At 46.1% G+C, this 15687-nt stretch overlaps 1 protein-coding gene across 7 annotated transcripts in view; it reads right to left on the minus strand.

Annotated features, from left to right (window-relative positions):
* The window catches only part of PRKAG2 (protein kinase AMP-activated non-catalytic subunit gamma 2), a 403378-nt gene that overhangs the window by 148935 nt on the left and 238756 nt on the right, over window positions 1-15687 (minus strand). Inside the window, exon 1 of one of the 7 annotated variants that reach the window (XM_030550044.1) lies at window positions 5644-5710. The exons of the other annotated variants lie outside the window; for them this stretch is intronic. Coding sequence (XP_030405904.1) covers window positions 5644-5677 — 34 coding nt within the window. The 5' untranslated portion in view covers window positions 5678-5710. Of the gene's footprint in view, window positions 1-5643; window positions 5711-15687 lie in introns of those variants that run through there. 7 annotated transcript variants of the gene reach the window in all.

Below are 15687 nucleotides of genomic sequence, written 5' to 3' on the forward strand. Positions count from 1 at the left end.
AGGGTTAAGTGATTCAGACAAAGTCATGCAATGAGACAGTGGTAGAGCTGGGAATAGAACCCAATAGCCCAGATTTCCAATCCCCTTAAATGAAACCACAAGACAACACTCCTTCAAAATCTCTCCAAAGTTTGTGTTGTGATCTCCTTCAGCAGAGCTCTGTGATGAAAGGGGCCATTGTCATTTCTAAAGGGGAAAATCCTCTCCCTTGTGTATAATGTCCAAGTAAGAGGGTGCTCCACATGGGCTGGATTCTATCACCACCCCTCTCTGTAGGTACAATCCCTGCTCCCAGTCCCTCAGCACACAGAGATATGTTCAAGATACACTGTCACTTCAGATGGGATAACATGTCCCTCCAATGGGCACTCAGATCTACAGGCCACCATGGAAGAGATGACATCCACTCCTTTATGGGACATTCATTCCTTGGGGACCCTTGGATCAGCAGTTTCTACACTCAGATGACCACATGTTGTCTGGGGAGGTTCCTCGTATCCTCCTCTGCTCCCATGCAGAGCATGCAATGGCCAGGCCAATCTAGAGCCAAGATTAAATTAGGTTTATGATCAATTTTCAAATATGTTATTTTAAAAGTTTCCTAAGAAAAATCTCTATTTTCAGCAGTAAAAAGGCATCTAGCGCCTTTTCCCCACAACAGCTCAAATGAAATAAAAATACCATGTTTTAACAAACCATTGCTTTATCTTAATCACTGTTCTATAGCTGAATCCATACATCTGGGCATTAGCCTCTGCCTTATTGGCTATTTCACGCTGTAAAAATAAAGAAACAAAAATATATAAATTCCCAACCTTCAGGTTATTCTATTTAGGTTCTTATATCAGATCATCTCCATAAGATCTGAGAATTTAGTAACAGACACTGCTCCCAAAGCTGAGAAAAGCAGACCATCATTCTGAATGCCTTAATCAGTGAAATTATAAGAGTTTCTCTTCCTGCTGAAGAACTTTCATTCCCTTTAAGAGAAACTGTTTGGTTATGGGGAATACTTAATTACAGTCCTAACCCTAGGATCTGGTCCTGTAAAGGTCTCAGTGCCTTAAACTTCTACAGACTTCCACACCATCCAGGAGCAGGTCCTTATTCTTACATTTGGAAACCGCACTTGACCTACTCAGCAAAATTGCTGCTGCCACAATGGATCATTATTCTGCACAGAATATTTTCCCTTGCACCAGTGCCCCCAGTAATCTATGCTCTTCCCAGTGATATAGAAACACTGCTTTCTGATAATTAAAGGTGTGGATGATTGGGAGAAATCTGACTGACTATGTACAGCTTACAAATTCTGTCTCCTATTGGGGACTTGCTGTGTGTCTGCTTCAGACTGCAAACTCCATTTTGAATGTGGGCGAGGCTGCCACCTCCTTTGTCTTTTTACCTCCATTTTGGACACAGGGCTAACACTAGAGGGTTGTTAAACCTTGATGGTCATCTATTAAGATGGATGCCCCCTTGGACAAAGAGTTACCAACTGCCCACAGAAAACCAATCTGCCCATGTAGATTTAGCTAAGGAACGGATCAGCTGCTGTGTGACTCCAATCACCTGTCAAACCTGATCAGAGGTCACCTGGTAAGGGGACTGGAGGTTATAAAAGAACGGATTTCTCACTGGCCATTTTAGAGCTTACAGAGGAGAGACTAGAAGCAGAAAGCTGGCTGTAGGAGTAAGAGGAAGCTCCATGTTCCAGAGGAGGAGCCATGCACAGGAGGCAAGGGGGTCAGGAAAGATCCTGACTTCTCAAAAGACTGTGACCTGAGCCCAAAGAATGCTCAAAGTGGTGAGAGATCCGAGGCAGGGTAATGTGTACAGGTGTTTCATTGTTTCATCTAGATCTGTATCTCTCTTGTGCTATCTAAAGTAAAACATAATTGTGTTAGAAACCTTTGCAAAGCCTGTGTGTAATGTGCTTCCATGATCATGTGTCCCTGGAGAGGTAAATGGTAAACCAGAGTGTTCACAATGTTGGAGCTCTGGGAAAGAGTTTGCTGAAGCAACCAGGGCATCTTGGGGGCTGGGTCAGCCCTGGAATGGGGGTCTATAGCAGCTGGATTGTGGGATCCCACTTCTGCAAAGAGGTAACAGAATCCATGCCCAGGCAGGAAGCGTGCCACAGAGACCAAAGAGACAGTGCAAGATCCTACCCAGATAAAGAGAAGCTTAAAAGCACACAGATCCAGCATGTGGGATGCAAATATACCTGCCTAGTGAATGTCTAGCAGAGAGAGCTTTACCAGGGCTGTGACACAAGGCAAACTGACTCCTGCCAGTCAAGTCAGTTTAGGATTTATGGATCTGACCACAGAAAGATGCAAATGTAATAAAATCTTCTTTTCTGTGTGATCCCAAGGCTGTACGTAACCACGCCTGAAATAACAGTGAAATGTAAAAAAGGTCTATTCATTTTCCGCTATATGAGATGGACATTCAGGGCATGTCTTCACTGCAGAGTCAATTCCATTATCTACACTGGAGTTAACTCTCATCGAGTTGGCCTAACTCGATGAGAGTGACCACATTGAAACAACACTTGAGCTACACAGATTGTGTTAGCAGCACAGCTCGGCAGCTAACTCCAGCTACAGCACGTATCCCACGACTGCCCAGCCAGCTTGAATTAGAAGCATCATCACACTTGTGTCTGGACAGAACTTGAGTAAGAGGAAAACACAAGTTTTAACTCAAGCTAACCAAAGTGAAGGCAAGCGCTCAGATATTTCAACCTCTTCTTCCAAAATACCTAGAGGACCTGATTTACCACTGCCTAGCGCAGTGGTAAATCAGCAGTGTACAGTGGTTTTAAAATGCTCCCATTCTGATGTGCACAAGTGTAGGTGACTACACAAAGTGAATCAGATCCTGTAACACTCATAGGAGTTATGCTTGAATAATGAGTACAAAGATTCACCCTTTCAGCAAAGTCTTTCTCCCAAAGAGATTCAGATATTTGCACTTTAGAAAGTCACCCTTTCAAACAGCAATTCACCTCCTCCTTTTAATTACTTATTTCAAGATAGACATGTGGCATCTTTGCGGACCTCAAGTTGCCCATCAACATCTAAACAAGTTGACTGATGAGCATATGTTAACACATCAAGCCAGCTATTATAGTCCTTGGCCCTTATCAATGTCAAGGCAACTGTGGAGACAAACTAAACCCTACTGACTTCCTAGTCTGGCATTTAGGTATTGGCCAATCATAGTACTGCATCACATGGCAGAGATTCACATGGTCAGCTCTACTATATGCCAGTTACAGCTGGCTGCTGTGAGAAACAATGCCTGTGGCAGCACTGCCTTATTTACTTAATGCACCACCTGGTATTTCAGCTCTCACAGGGTACTTTGCGCTCAGCCACAGAGGCTTTAATGACGCTACATTCATTTTGTATTCTAGTGGAGCCTATTGGGACTGTTAGCTGTAATGCTGAACTGCTCTTTTCACTGTCAACCTCAGTTTTTCAGGGGTTGTTACTGTGGGTTTTCATTGCTATTTTAGTTCACGTCGGGCTAGACAGAGAGGGGCAAACTGCTCTTCCTTGCACAAGAGACCACTGGGGCCCAGGGTTCACCCCCAATGGGAAGCAAAAAGTAAGTTTCCACTGGCTTTCTTCCCCAGGGGTTTATGTCAGGGGACAACCACTAATTTCAATAGGGATATATTGAATCACTGTCCCCTGGATGCCCTGACCATAACTCTTCACTGCCCAGCATCGCTAAGTTTTCCAGGTTGAACTAGGCCCCTGCAGCGGGAGGCTGCTACTAATATCTGCCTCTGCGACCTTACTCTGGCTGATTTTCCATGGATGGGCTCCTGTGTCCTGTTTTACGCAGGCAAAGCTCTCGTAAACCAGAGATTATTTTTATTGTTTAATATTTGTTTCTGGTGGCACCTAGTGTCCAAGGCACGTCAAAAACATAAACAATGATACAGTCCCTGCCCTGAAGAGTTTACATTCTGAAGACACACACACACACAAAAAAAAAAAAAAAAAAAAAAAAAGGGGGGGGGGGCGGGGGGGAGTAGAGAATATATAGCTCTATAATACACCTAAAGGTGTTGAGGTAGTAACTGGCCTCTTCCAATACAAAATTAAGTAATTTTGCAAATCACCACTTTAAACACAAGGGTTTTTTTTTAAGCAGATATTTTAGGAGGTTTCAGAACAATGTGTGACTTATTTCTTCTCCTGTGTGCTGCAGTACACTTTCACAAGGGAGTAAATTTAGGATGGATTGGAGAGAGATGTGATTCAGAAGCTCCTTGCTTTGCTTTCAGACCCTTCTCTTTAATTGTGTGTGTTATTCCCACTGGATGTTCCTGTTAAAGGAAACTAAATGAAAAAAACAAACATCACTGACATTACAATTGATACTAAGGGGACAAATTATATGAAAAGAACTCTCACAATCTAAATCTTAGCATACAAAGTCCCAATGAAATCACTAAGGATTTGCACAGTATACATACTATCCTCATAATCCAGAGTTGGAATGTTAATGCATATAAAAACCATTCTGCTATCTATTTGGCATGCATGCCTGAAAGCTAAAAAAAAGCAGCCAGTGCAAACAAGGGTACACCCATCTCGATGCATGTGGCCATTAACCCTAAGAGTTGGGCATGTGCTTAAAATATTGCACCTTCAGAAGGCAACCAGAGCAGGGGCCTTCAAGTCTCAAGTCCTGGGACCTGACTCTGCCATTGGCTTGCTTTGAATTTGGACAAGTCACTGAGCCTGTGTGTGTCAGTTTCTTGACTTGTAAAATGAGGGTAATAGTGGCTCTAATAGTTAAGGCTGAGTCGAGAGTCTAACTTAGAGCACAATTTATGTTTGTTTATTTTCTGTGATGCTCACAAGGGTGATGTGTGGTTTGAGTAATTAAATGCTTGTAAAGTACTTAAGAGATCCTCGGGGAAAGACATCATAGGAGCACAAATTTTAACTAGCAATTCATTTGTCTCTGAAATACATATTTTTCAGAACATCTCTCCTGTTATTAAAAGAAACAAATTCTCCCTTGTGCTAGTGTGTGTGGGTTACACTAGCTCCTTTTAAAATTCAACAGGAATAGACGCGCTGCAGCCTGTGGTGCTCCCCACCACACAGCAGCTAACCCAGGACTTCTGCCTCGTCATAATTCTTATCTGGCTAATCAGGGAATTAATCCTTGTGCACATTTGGGATAGCAGAGACTACATGCTGCTTTTTAGTGCATCCACCAAAACCCTCTCAAAGAAATGACTCACGACTCCCTGGCGTCCCTTTGCTATGGGTCTGCTCTCGATTCCATTAAACTCACAGGTAAAATTTCCATTGAGTTAGCTTGTGCAGGATTGTGATCCCAAATGAACATTAGCGACGCTAAGCAGCAGCTGCCTTGGAGAGTTTCACTCTGTGTTGATCTCCAGCTGCTTGTAGTCTAACCCCCCTTCTGTGCAATGATTTACACAGCTCTAGTTTCCTTCCAGCTTTCCTTATTCAGTGCTTAGAAGCCCCCAGCTGAAGCCTAACTACACCATGCCACCATATACTTGAGCAATCAAAGGCATCATATCAATCCTCCACACCCAACAGAGAAAGCTGGAGAAAGGGGGGAAAAAGTCATACTAACCCCTTTGGCTGCTTCTCTTCCTGGGATTCTCCATAGTCTCCTCACAGAAACAGTCACTGTTACATGCTCCCTTGATCTTCACCCCCGACCTGAGCCATCCCCCATTTATAGACTACACTCTAGAGAATAGACTCCAGTACTTAGAGCATACGGCCAGGAATCAGGAGGACAGGGTTCTATTCTTGGTCCTGCCAGTGACTTGCTGTATGACGTTTGGAAAACTGCTTAATCTCTCTGTGGGCCAAACTAATCCCTGGTTTAACTCCAATGAAGTCAATGGGGTTTACACCAGGGATTAATGTGTCCCAGCATGTCAATTTCCCCATTTGCAACATCGGGATAAATTCATGTTTGTAAAATGCTTTGAGATCCTTGAATGAAAGGTGACAAGTATTTTTATAGATAACCTGTAGCTAGTTTCCCCACTCTGGGAAATGCTTCTTTAACTGGCCAAATTCATCTCTCTGGCTGCAGGCTAAGGAACTGAGCAGACACTGCCCCCCTCCACTAAGCCCTTTTCTTGACAATATGCCTGCCTGCAAGGGCCAGCGCAAGACCAACGCCTGACAAAATGTGCCGCACGGTGGCTTCCCTCACCCGGCTGTACTACAGGCTGCAGCTGTTGCCTCCTCTCACTCAGCCCCATGCTGTTGTAAAATGCTGGCAGGAGAAAGTGCAAACTGCCCTTCAGCAGTGTTTAAGCCAGTGCATGCCTACATTTTCCATAGGCCTGGCCAAGTGGTTTCTCTCTCCAGGAAACCCTTCCCCTCCCATGTCACCCAGTCCCAGCCTTCTTCTTGGGCTCACACCTCATGCAGTGCCTAGCTTCACTCCACACCCCATCCCAACTAATTATTTTATGTGTCATACAGCACACTGTATCAATCACGTTCTTGGTTAGTTACACCTCTCATCCCTCCCTCTCCTTGCCATCTTTCCGTCACATCATCTGAAAACAATAGAATGACCAGACAGCAAATGTGAAAAATGGGGACAGGGGGTGGGAGGGCAATACGAGCCTATAAGAAAGAGACCCCAAAATCGGGATTGTCCCTATAAAGTCGGGACATCTGGTCACCCTAGAAAACAATGGGAGCTGAGGGTGCTGAGCACCCTGCAGGATCTTGCAACTTCGGGGCAGGGACCGTCTTCACTTCTGGAAATCCCCTTCCAAAGTAATGGCACTAGAGAAATATCAAATACAAACAATCCAATCTGTGCTCCTCCTGCCCACATAATGCCCAGTCCCAGCCTTTCCCTGTCCTCACTCTCACCACCGGTGCATGCGCTCTTGACTGACTGCCTCAGCAGCTCTCATCACAGGAAGCATCTATTCTTTGTCTCATCTGCTTCAGTCACTTGTTCTTCTCAAGACCAGGGCCTAAAAAAGTTACTCACACACTACAGAATAAAGTGCTAGATCTAGGCAGTGGCCACAGCAGCACTAATCACCTTGGGAGTTTTCAAAATATGCCGCAGATCCACTGGTTTTGGAACATGTATCTGACTGACACTCCAGGCTCCCCATCTCCACCATAACGATGAGTCTCTGAGAGAAGCCCTGGTGAGTCTTATTCAATAGCAGGCACTCAAATCTGCAGCTGACTGCTTCACACCCTAGTCCAGGGGTCCCCAACGCAGTGCTCGTGGGCGCCATGGCACTCGCCGGGGCCTCTAAGTGTACCCGCGTACTGGCTGGTGGATGAGCAGCTGCCAAAATGCCACTGATAAGCTGCGTCACCCAGAGGTGTCGCCACCGAAATGCCGCCAATTTGCCTACTGATGTTGCCGCTTGTCGGCGGAATTTCGGCGGATGCTCGTCTGCTGCCACAGTCCTCCATGTCTTGTCATCTGGCGCCTGCCAGATGAAAAAGGTTGGGGACCACTGCCCTAGTCTCTCACATACTGGAGCAAGTCAGGCAGGCACAACTGAATGGTGGGCAGGCCACAGTGGTACATGGAGTTCACTAGTAAGGTAGGAGGTGGTGTGGGCAGGGCCATTCCTACCCATACGCAAAGTACGCAGAAAACTTCCTGGTGCCTTATGCAGCTGCGTGCTGTTCCAGCCCCGGTTTGCCTCTTCCCCATGGCCCCTGCCCCTGCTCCGCCCCAGGCCCACCTCTTTGTGCCCCTGCTCTGCCCCCACTCCAGCCAGCCCTTCCCCTGAGGGCTGCAGCAGGGGTCGTGCTCTCTGCACTCACCAGCAGCGATATGTAGAGCGACCCGGCTCCAGCCTACTCTGGTTCCCTGGCTCCCAACCACACCGCCAGTGAGTGCTAGGGGGGTGGTTCCCCCCTACCCCTCAAGGCTGGGAACCAGGGGAGCAAAGCAGGTTGGGGCCATGTCACTCCACCTCCTGCAGGAAGTGGCCACTCCCCCTCCCTCCTCATGGAGGCCTGCCCCCCCCAGCCCACGAGGGGGCTGCATAGGGCACCAAAATGGCTAGGGACGGCCCTGAGTGTGGGTCACTGCAGGGGAGGAAAGGAATGAGACGAGAAGGATGCTGCATATGAACCACTGGTCTACTGTCTATTCAATTTAAAAAACCCTGTAATTTTCTGACCTAGATTTAGGGCTCCAGATTCAGTGACCAGAAGCAAACACAGACTTATATTCAAAGTACTGCAGGGTGCAGGTCAGGCCTTAGTCTGATAACTGAGAGCAGTCACCTACAATTAATGTATCCTAGAGGACATCCAAGATGCAGATTCCATGACCTAGTGCTGGGGAGCCAAACTCATTCTGTGGAATGGGCTGAATCCTATTTTGGTCTGTGAGCCAGGACTACATGCTTCCCTCATTCCACAGCAGAATTACACTGATGTCCATGGGAAGCTGGCACAAAGGTCAAGAGTAGAATATGGCTTTTACAGAGAAACTAAATTTGTACTTATTGTTCTGTATGATAAGTGCAGTTCCTTCTCATTGCTTTCGTCACTGTCTGGGGAAATATGGACCTGTTGGAGAGCACTGCTCTCTTTGCCCTTCTGCTTTCCCCCATTCTCCTGCGACTGTTCCTTGTCCTAGCGAGCCTCCTCTATGTTTTCACCTTTGCATTTAACTGTCTTCAGCAGTTCCCCAGTTCCAACCCCCATGAGCTTCACTCCCATTCCATCCACTAAAATGATCAGCAATTAAATAGTTATTTTTCACATGCAAAGTATCATCCTACATTAGACCTAATATCCCAAGGGGCACGCCTATACATGAGCTGCAAACACACCTTGTGGTTGCAGTAGATATAAGCTGGTTAGCTTGGGAACCCGAACAGCAAAGCCTCAGTATCCTGGGATTCACTGTGGGCTAGCTGCCCAAGCAATTACTTAGGGAGCCAGACGGGCTTGTACAGCCAGTGTTGAAGCCTGTGCTGCTGTGGCTTCACTGCTCCAGTACCATAACTAGCAAAATTAAAGGTAGCTCAGGTCTATCTACACAATTACACTGCATAATTATCAGTATAAAACATCCCCAAAGAGATTAATGGGGCAGGGGATTCACAACTCTTACAACCATTTCAGTCTGCACACTCAGGAAGACAGCACATGACAGGTTAGCTAGAACAATGGTTGTCAAAAAAAAATTTCTGGCAACGCAGTTGACGCAAATTGTTGATGCCTGTGTCCCAAAGGAGCTGGTGATGAGGGGTTTGGGAAGGGCTCAGGTCTGGGGCAGAGGTTGGGGATGAGGGCTGCAGGGTAGGTCTGGGAATAGGTAAAGGAGGGGGTTCTGGGCTGGGGCAGGGGTGCAGAAGGGGGTCAGGGCTCTGGGCTGGGCGGTGCAGGCTCTGGGGTGGGGCCAGGGATGAGGGGTTTGGGGTGCAGGATGGGGCTCTGGGTTTGGGGGGCTCAGGGATGGGGCAGGGGATTGGGGTGCAGGCTTACCTCTGGTGGCTCCTGGTCAGCAGCAGAGCTGGGGTGCAGAGGCAGGCTTCCTACCTATCCCAGCACCGCAGACCACGCTGCACCACAAAAGCGGCCAGCAGCAGGTCCAGCTCCTAGGTGGAGGCACGAAAGCGGTTCCACGCAGCTCTCACCCGCAGGCACCATGCCCCTTCCCATTGGCTGGTTTCCAGCCAATGGGAGTGTGGAGCCGGTCCTTGGGGCGGGGGCAGCATGCGGAACCCTGTGCCACGCCTCCCACCCCGCCTAGGAGCCAGACCTGCTGCTGGTTGTTTCCAGAGTATAGTGCAGTGTCGGAACACATAGGGACTAGCCTGTCTTAGCCGGGCAGCACCACCAACAGGACTTTCAATGGCCCAGTCAGTGGTGCTGACCACAGCCACCACAACCTAGTGCCTTCCATTCCGTGACCCAATTCTGGGTCCTCACCCACAGTTTGAAAACCACTGAGCTAGAACACAAAAGGCCTATCAACATTTATTTTTTAAAATGTCAAATTAAATTGTGCAGTATCTAGATAAATAAGTGGACAGAGTGTTTGAAAACCCTGGCTTGGTAGGTCTTTCTATCAGTGCAAAATTTCAGTGCACACCCAGGCATCATGGTGCTGTTATGGATGCCCCATTTGAAGCTCTTCTCTGCTCTGACTAGGGCAATATAGTATCTGAAATCTCATTCAGGCACAAAAGGCTACTGGGCCAACTATAACACTGTTAATGAATAAAACAGGATGTGTCAGATCGAGTGACAGAGGAGAAAAACTGAAAGTCAGGTGTTTAAATACCAGAGCACAGCCCCTCCTGGCTCACCCTGAGCAGTGAGCAGCACAGAGAAAGCAATGCAAGCCTCCAAAAGAGGTCTCTATGCTTTAGAAATTCCTTGGGGATACTGGTCTTTTCTTCAGCCATATTCTTTTCTACAACTCTCTAATGAGCCAGGTAAATAAAGATACAGAAAGTGCCCCAGGACTAAATTAAATGGTCCAAGTTAAAGCCCTGAATGCTGCAGAATCAGTGGAGAGAGATGGCTACAACAGGCTGATGGAATAGGAATTTGAGGTCAGGACAGAGGCACGGCCAGCAAGTCTATCAGCTCCACCAGCCGAATCCACCAAGAAAAGTAGGACAAGTGTCAAAGTGGCTAAGGAGGCTATTGCAGTACCAGAAGCAGAGCAGCTCCGATGGCGCTCCACAGCTGGAGATTGAGGTTTCCACTCCTCACCCCTGCAAAGCATCCCTGACCATTTTCTTGGACTTTGTGCTGGAGACAGTAATGGCTATAAAAACAGAAAAAATGGCACTTACATCAGCCTCTCCACACTGACCTGATAGAAGATGCAAGTCTTTCTAATCCCTAAGGCCCAGATCTTCAATGGTTTTCAGCCCCCTAACTTCCATAGGAGTTAGACATCTAAATATCTTTGAGGATCCAGCCATAAGTGTCCTGAATGATGAGATTACAGCCCTGGAGATGAGAGTCCGTTTTAGCCACAGGACAGGTGATCTTGGCAGCAGAAATGCAAGCATCCCTGCTGACCTGCCTCAACCCACCACTTTGTAGGGTGAAAGAGTTCAGTTTTCATGCCTGTTCACTCTGAGTCCTCACCACCAAGGTTGCTAATTGGTGCCAACTAATTTGGATACCACTCAGAACAGGACCAAGACTGCCAAGACAAAAGCCACAACGAACAGATATTGGATGGTAACAGTGTCTAGTCATTACTGACCAGGGCTGGATTTATCATGCAGGTGAAAGGCTCTGTATCTCATTACCAGTCCCCATCTGAAATGTTTTTGTGATGCTAGTGCCAGCTCTTGCCAAGGCTGTAGGCAGCTGAGCACTGACAAATTTATAGCTGGAAACTGGACAAGCTCCCTTATAGGTTGGTATTGATCAAGATAGGCATTAGATTTGTAAAGATGTGTTTAGTATTTAGACTCTATAAAATGCTTTTAAGTTGCTGCATGCATTAATCCTACTTGTAATGGCCATATCCCATGCTACAAGGTAATATGTCAATTTTGCCTTTTAAATGGCAAGATGCCTGCCCCGAACTTGTGAACCCAGGCAGGAGGAGTGGTTCCCCTACCCGTCAAGAAGGACTACCAAAACTAAGTGGACCGTTGTAAAATATCAGATACAAAGACTGGGTTAACGGCCTCACACCTGTGAAGGTGCTATGTGCAGGGAAGCTCATTCCATCAGCCTGAATTGTGGAAGAAGGAATAAAGACAGCTAACATGAAAACTCTTCGTCTCTCTGCCCTTTGGACTCTCACAGGGCTAGAGCTATGAAACAAAAAGCAGAGAACCCCAGGGTCAACCTGGGTTGCCCTAAAAGGCATTCAGTGCTGGCAGATTACTACAGCTGTGTCACCTTTTGGAACCAGAGACTAACTCATTTGTGTATATGTGTTGCCTGCTTTAACCTGTAAATAATTCATTTTTCCCTAGTTAATAAATCCTCAGTTAGTTTACTATAGGATTGGCTTGCAAGCCTTGTCTTTGGTATGAGGTCTGAAGTACAAACTGACCTGGGGTAAGTGGCTGGTCTCTTGGGACTGTAAGCAACCTGATCTTTGGTGTAAGTGACCATTTATCATTTAATCCAGCTTGCCTGGGTGTGGGATGGATTGGAGTGCCCAAGGTAACTGACTGTGACTCCATGGTAAGATTGTTATAGTGCTTCGGGAGTTCACATTTGTTACTGGGTTGGTGAAATCTAATTCTAGAACACACCACCAGTTCAGGGTGTCTGTTCTGCTTTTTGACTGTCCGCCGAGATTGGCACTCACAGTCGTGAACCACTCCAACCAGTGTGACAGTTTTCACCTCATTTCTGAAAATAAATCATGAACTGATTTGTTATTTTAACAAGTAGCTACTGCAGTGGAAAGCCTGGTCATTTATTTCCAGCATCATTAAAGCGAGGGAGTGTTGTAAACCATCTTCTGTTCTTGAAATACACATTGCTCAGGATAAGAGAATTACTCCCCTGACCCACTAGACTTGCCTACCCACTGGATAACAAAGACTTGCACTAATAAAGCCATTGTGTGAGAGTCCATATTTGTAATCTAGTTAGCTAGCTTTCACTTCCACAAAGAGACTATAAAGAGTAGTCAGTCCTTTCTGGGAGTAACACATTGACCTGAACATAAATTAGTAAGTGCTATAGGACCCCAATTTGCTGAGCATCAGCTAAATGGGATTTGATCATGTCTTTAGGGTCAGCCTCTGTCATTCAGTATAGATGTGCCAGTCAGCTATCAAAAGGCCAGCTGGCTTCAGAAAGGTTAAACGATGGGATCCACCATACTAGAGTTCAGTAAAGAAAGTCCTGACAATCCACTAGCTAGCACAGATCTGAAAAGCAGGTGGTATTTGTTCTTTGTAGTCCGATCCTGTGGGCCCAAAGTGCAGACTCCAAAGCCTGCTGGCAGGTAGGGGAGCTCTTATGTTTTATTGAGCCTCCGATTTTTCTGCAGACTGATTATGACACCTTCAGAAACATAGTGGATGACACTACAGTGACAGCGAGGTTTTTTTTGCCAGTGGCCACATGCTCACTAAGGGCTTGGCTACACTTACATTTTATAGTGCTCTGACTTCCTGGCTCAGGGGTTTGAAAAATCACGCCCCCCCAGAGCGCAGCAAGTCAGAGCACTTTAAAGAGCTAGTGTAAACACGCTCCGAGCACCGAGAGCTAATCCCCTTGTGGAGGTGGATTGCAGCACTGGGAGAGCTCTCTCCCTGCGCTCATGCGCAACCACACGCGCACTTCAAAGTGCTGCCGCAGGAACACTCCCCCGACAGCACTTTGAAGTTTCCAGGGTAGCCATGCCCTATCTCATATGAAGCTGGCAGTTGATAGACTGACTGCAAAATAAATGCATTTCAGAAAGCAATGGGATACCCTCATTAACATATCAGAGGGGTGCCTGGCTTTAGATGATGCCTTACAGACATACCCCACTAAGCCCTGTCTACATTAGGAAATTTTTTCCTACAGGTGCACCCACTAGTTCAGTCACATAATCAAGAGCCGTTATATAGCAAAGATTCTGACAACTTCCAGAGTATTTAGTACTATGTTAAACAGATTTAAAAAACTGGAGCTTTGTCTACACTAGAGGCAACTTGCTGGGTTTGATGGTGTCATTATTCTGTACCCTGTGTTACACAGGAGGCCAGACCAGATAATCAAACTGATCACTTCTGATCTTAAAATTTCCAAATCTGTACTAAACAGGGCTCCCGCTAGTACTACTAGTGATGCAGCTAATTGGGTGACAACACTAATGGTTGGGTTTTTTTTTTATTATTTAACTTTTCTTAGTGCCCACATGGTGAGAAAGGTGAGAAATCTCTATTACAATGAATTAACTCTGCAATAGGCACAGTGGCACATTCAAGTTAATTTGAATAATCTCAGTGGTATAAAACAAGATATTTGCACCAAGGAGCTTAAAATCTTAGACACACGGATAATACAAAGAACTGGGAGAGCAGTAAGAATATAGCTGGTAGTGGTGGAAACAGGAGTGAGACAACTAAACCTGGAAAGAGGAAGAAATGTCCTTGGCAATGGATTTTTCAGAATATATCCGGGCTGCATTCATTTAAATTGTCAGTAAATCATTTTTGATGCATCTGCTTGTCACTGTGGTCAGGAGCAGAATGGGAGCAGAGCAAACCCAAGCAGAGATTATTGCTGGAGAGACATCCAGCATCCAGAATTAGATGATGCAAGCCAGAGCCGTAACTAGGGATTTTTGCGCCCAAGGCAAGGGACAGGGATGGCACATTTGGCTCTTCAGCAATGGGTTCCTCTCGGAGGGAAGGACCTGCCGCCGAATTGCTGTCATTCTTCGGCGGCAATTCTGCAGCAGGTCCTTCCCTCTGAGAGGGACTGGGGGACCTGCTGCCGAATTTCTGCCGAAAAACCAGACGTGCCACCTCTCTCCCTTGCCGATGACCAGTGGCAATTCGGTGGTGGGTCCTTCAGTCCCTCTTGGAGGAGAGACTTTCTGCGCCCCTCACCTTCCATGCTGGAGGCAAGTTCCTCACTTGCCTTGCCCTCATTATGGCACTGATGCAAGCTCTCTAAAGAATCCATGTGACACAGATTGTTTAGCTCTACTGCCTCTAGGAATCTCTCTAGCCCACTGGACAGAGATGTTGCCTCTAGGGTAGGCGGCTGAGTGTTCAAACAACATAAAGGTTGTTTCATCAAAACAAATGCCCCCCTCACCCCTTTCTGTATGGTTTAAATTCATCACTTCATCTTTGTAAACAAAAACTAAACTAAAAAGGTACTGACACCTAATCCAGACTATTTAATGTGTATGAAAACAGCCAAGCTAGAGAGAGAAGAGGGCAGGAGCTGGCCATGGAAGGAGACAAGAGCTACAGGAACAAAAAGGACCTAGAACAGAGCAGTATTAGCCTGTAAAATGACCAAGTTAAACAAGACACAACCAGGGCCAAACCCTGAACAAATCTGGAGCTTTAAAAAGGAATCCTGATAGTAAATAATTGTGTAACCCTTTCACTGCTGGCCTTCAACTTCTATAATCCATGAACACTCCACAGCAACGAGCAAACGGTTTAGCTGTATCTGGTATATTCAGAAGCTCTGTGGGTGCATTCTACCTGCACGTATTTGTAATGTTTGGCAGCAGGTCCAGTGGCTTAAAAAAATTGAATTTAAATGCAAATTCAAAGTCTTGGTTTGTGTCATTCCTTAAATCAGTAGTTCTCAAACGTTTGTACTGGTGACCCCTTTCACATAACAAGCCTCTGAGTGTGCCCCCCCTCCTTATAAATTAAAAACACTGTTTATATATTTAACACCATTATAAATGCTGGAGGCAAAGTGGGGTTTGGGGTGGAGGCTGACAGCTTGTAACCTCCTCTGCCCATGTAATAACCTCACGATCCCTAGAAGGTCCCGACCCCCAGTTTGAGAACCTCTGCCTTAAATCTTAACTTGTAACTAGCCAAGCACAGAAGAAAATTACATATAAAATTCAAATCTTTTATAGTCACATAGGTTCCACCTTTTTCCTATTTCTAATCACTCTGCCATGGACCGCTAAAGCTTTTTAATAACACTTCACTCTGGATTTATTTTCAATGCCTCA

Source organism: Gopherus evgoodei, chromosome 2, assembly GCF_007399415.2.
Source record: "Gopherus evgoodei ecotype Sinaloan lineage chromosome 2, rGopEvg1_v1.p, whole genome shotgun sequence".
Taxonomy (NCBI): domain Eukaryota; kingdom Metazoa; phylum Chordata; order Testudines; family Testudinidae; genus Gopherus; species Gopherus evgoodei.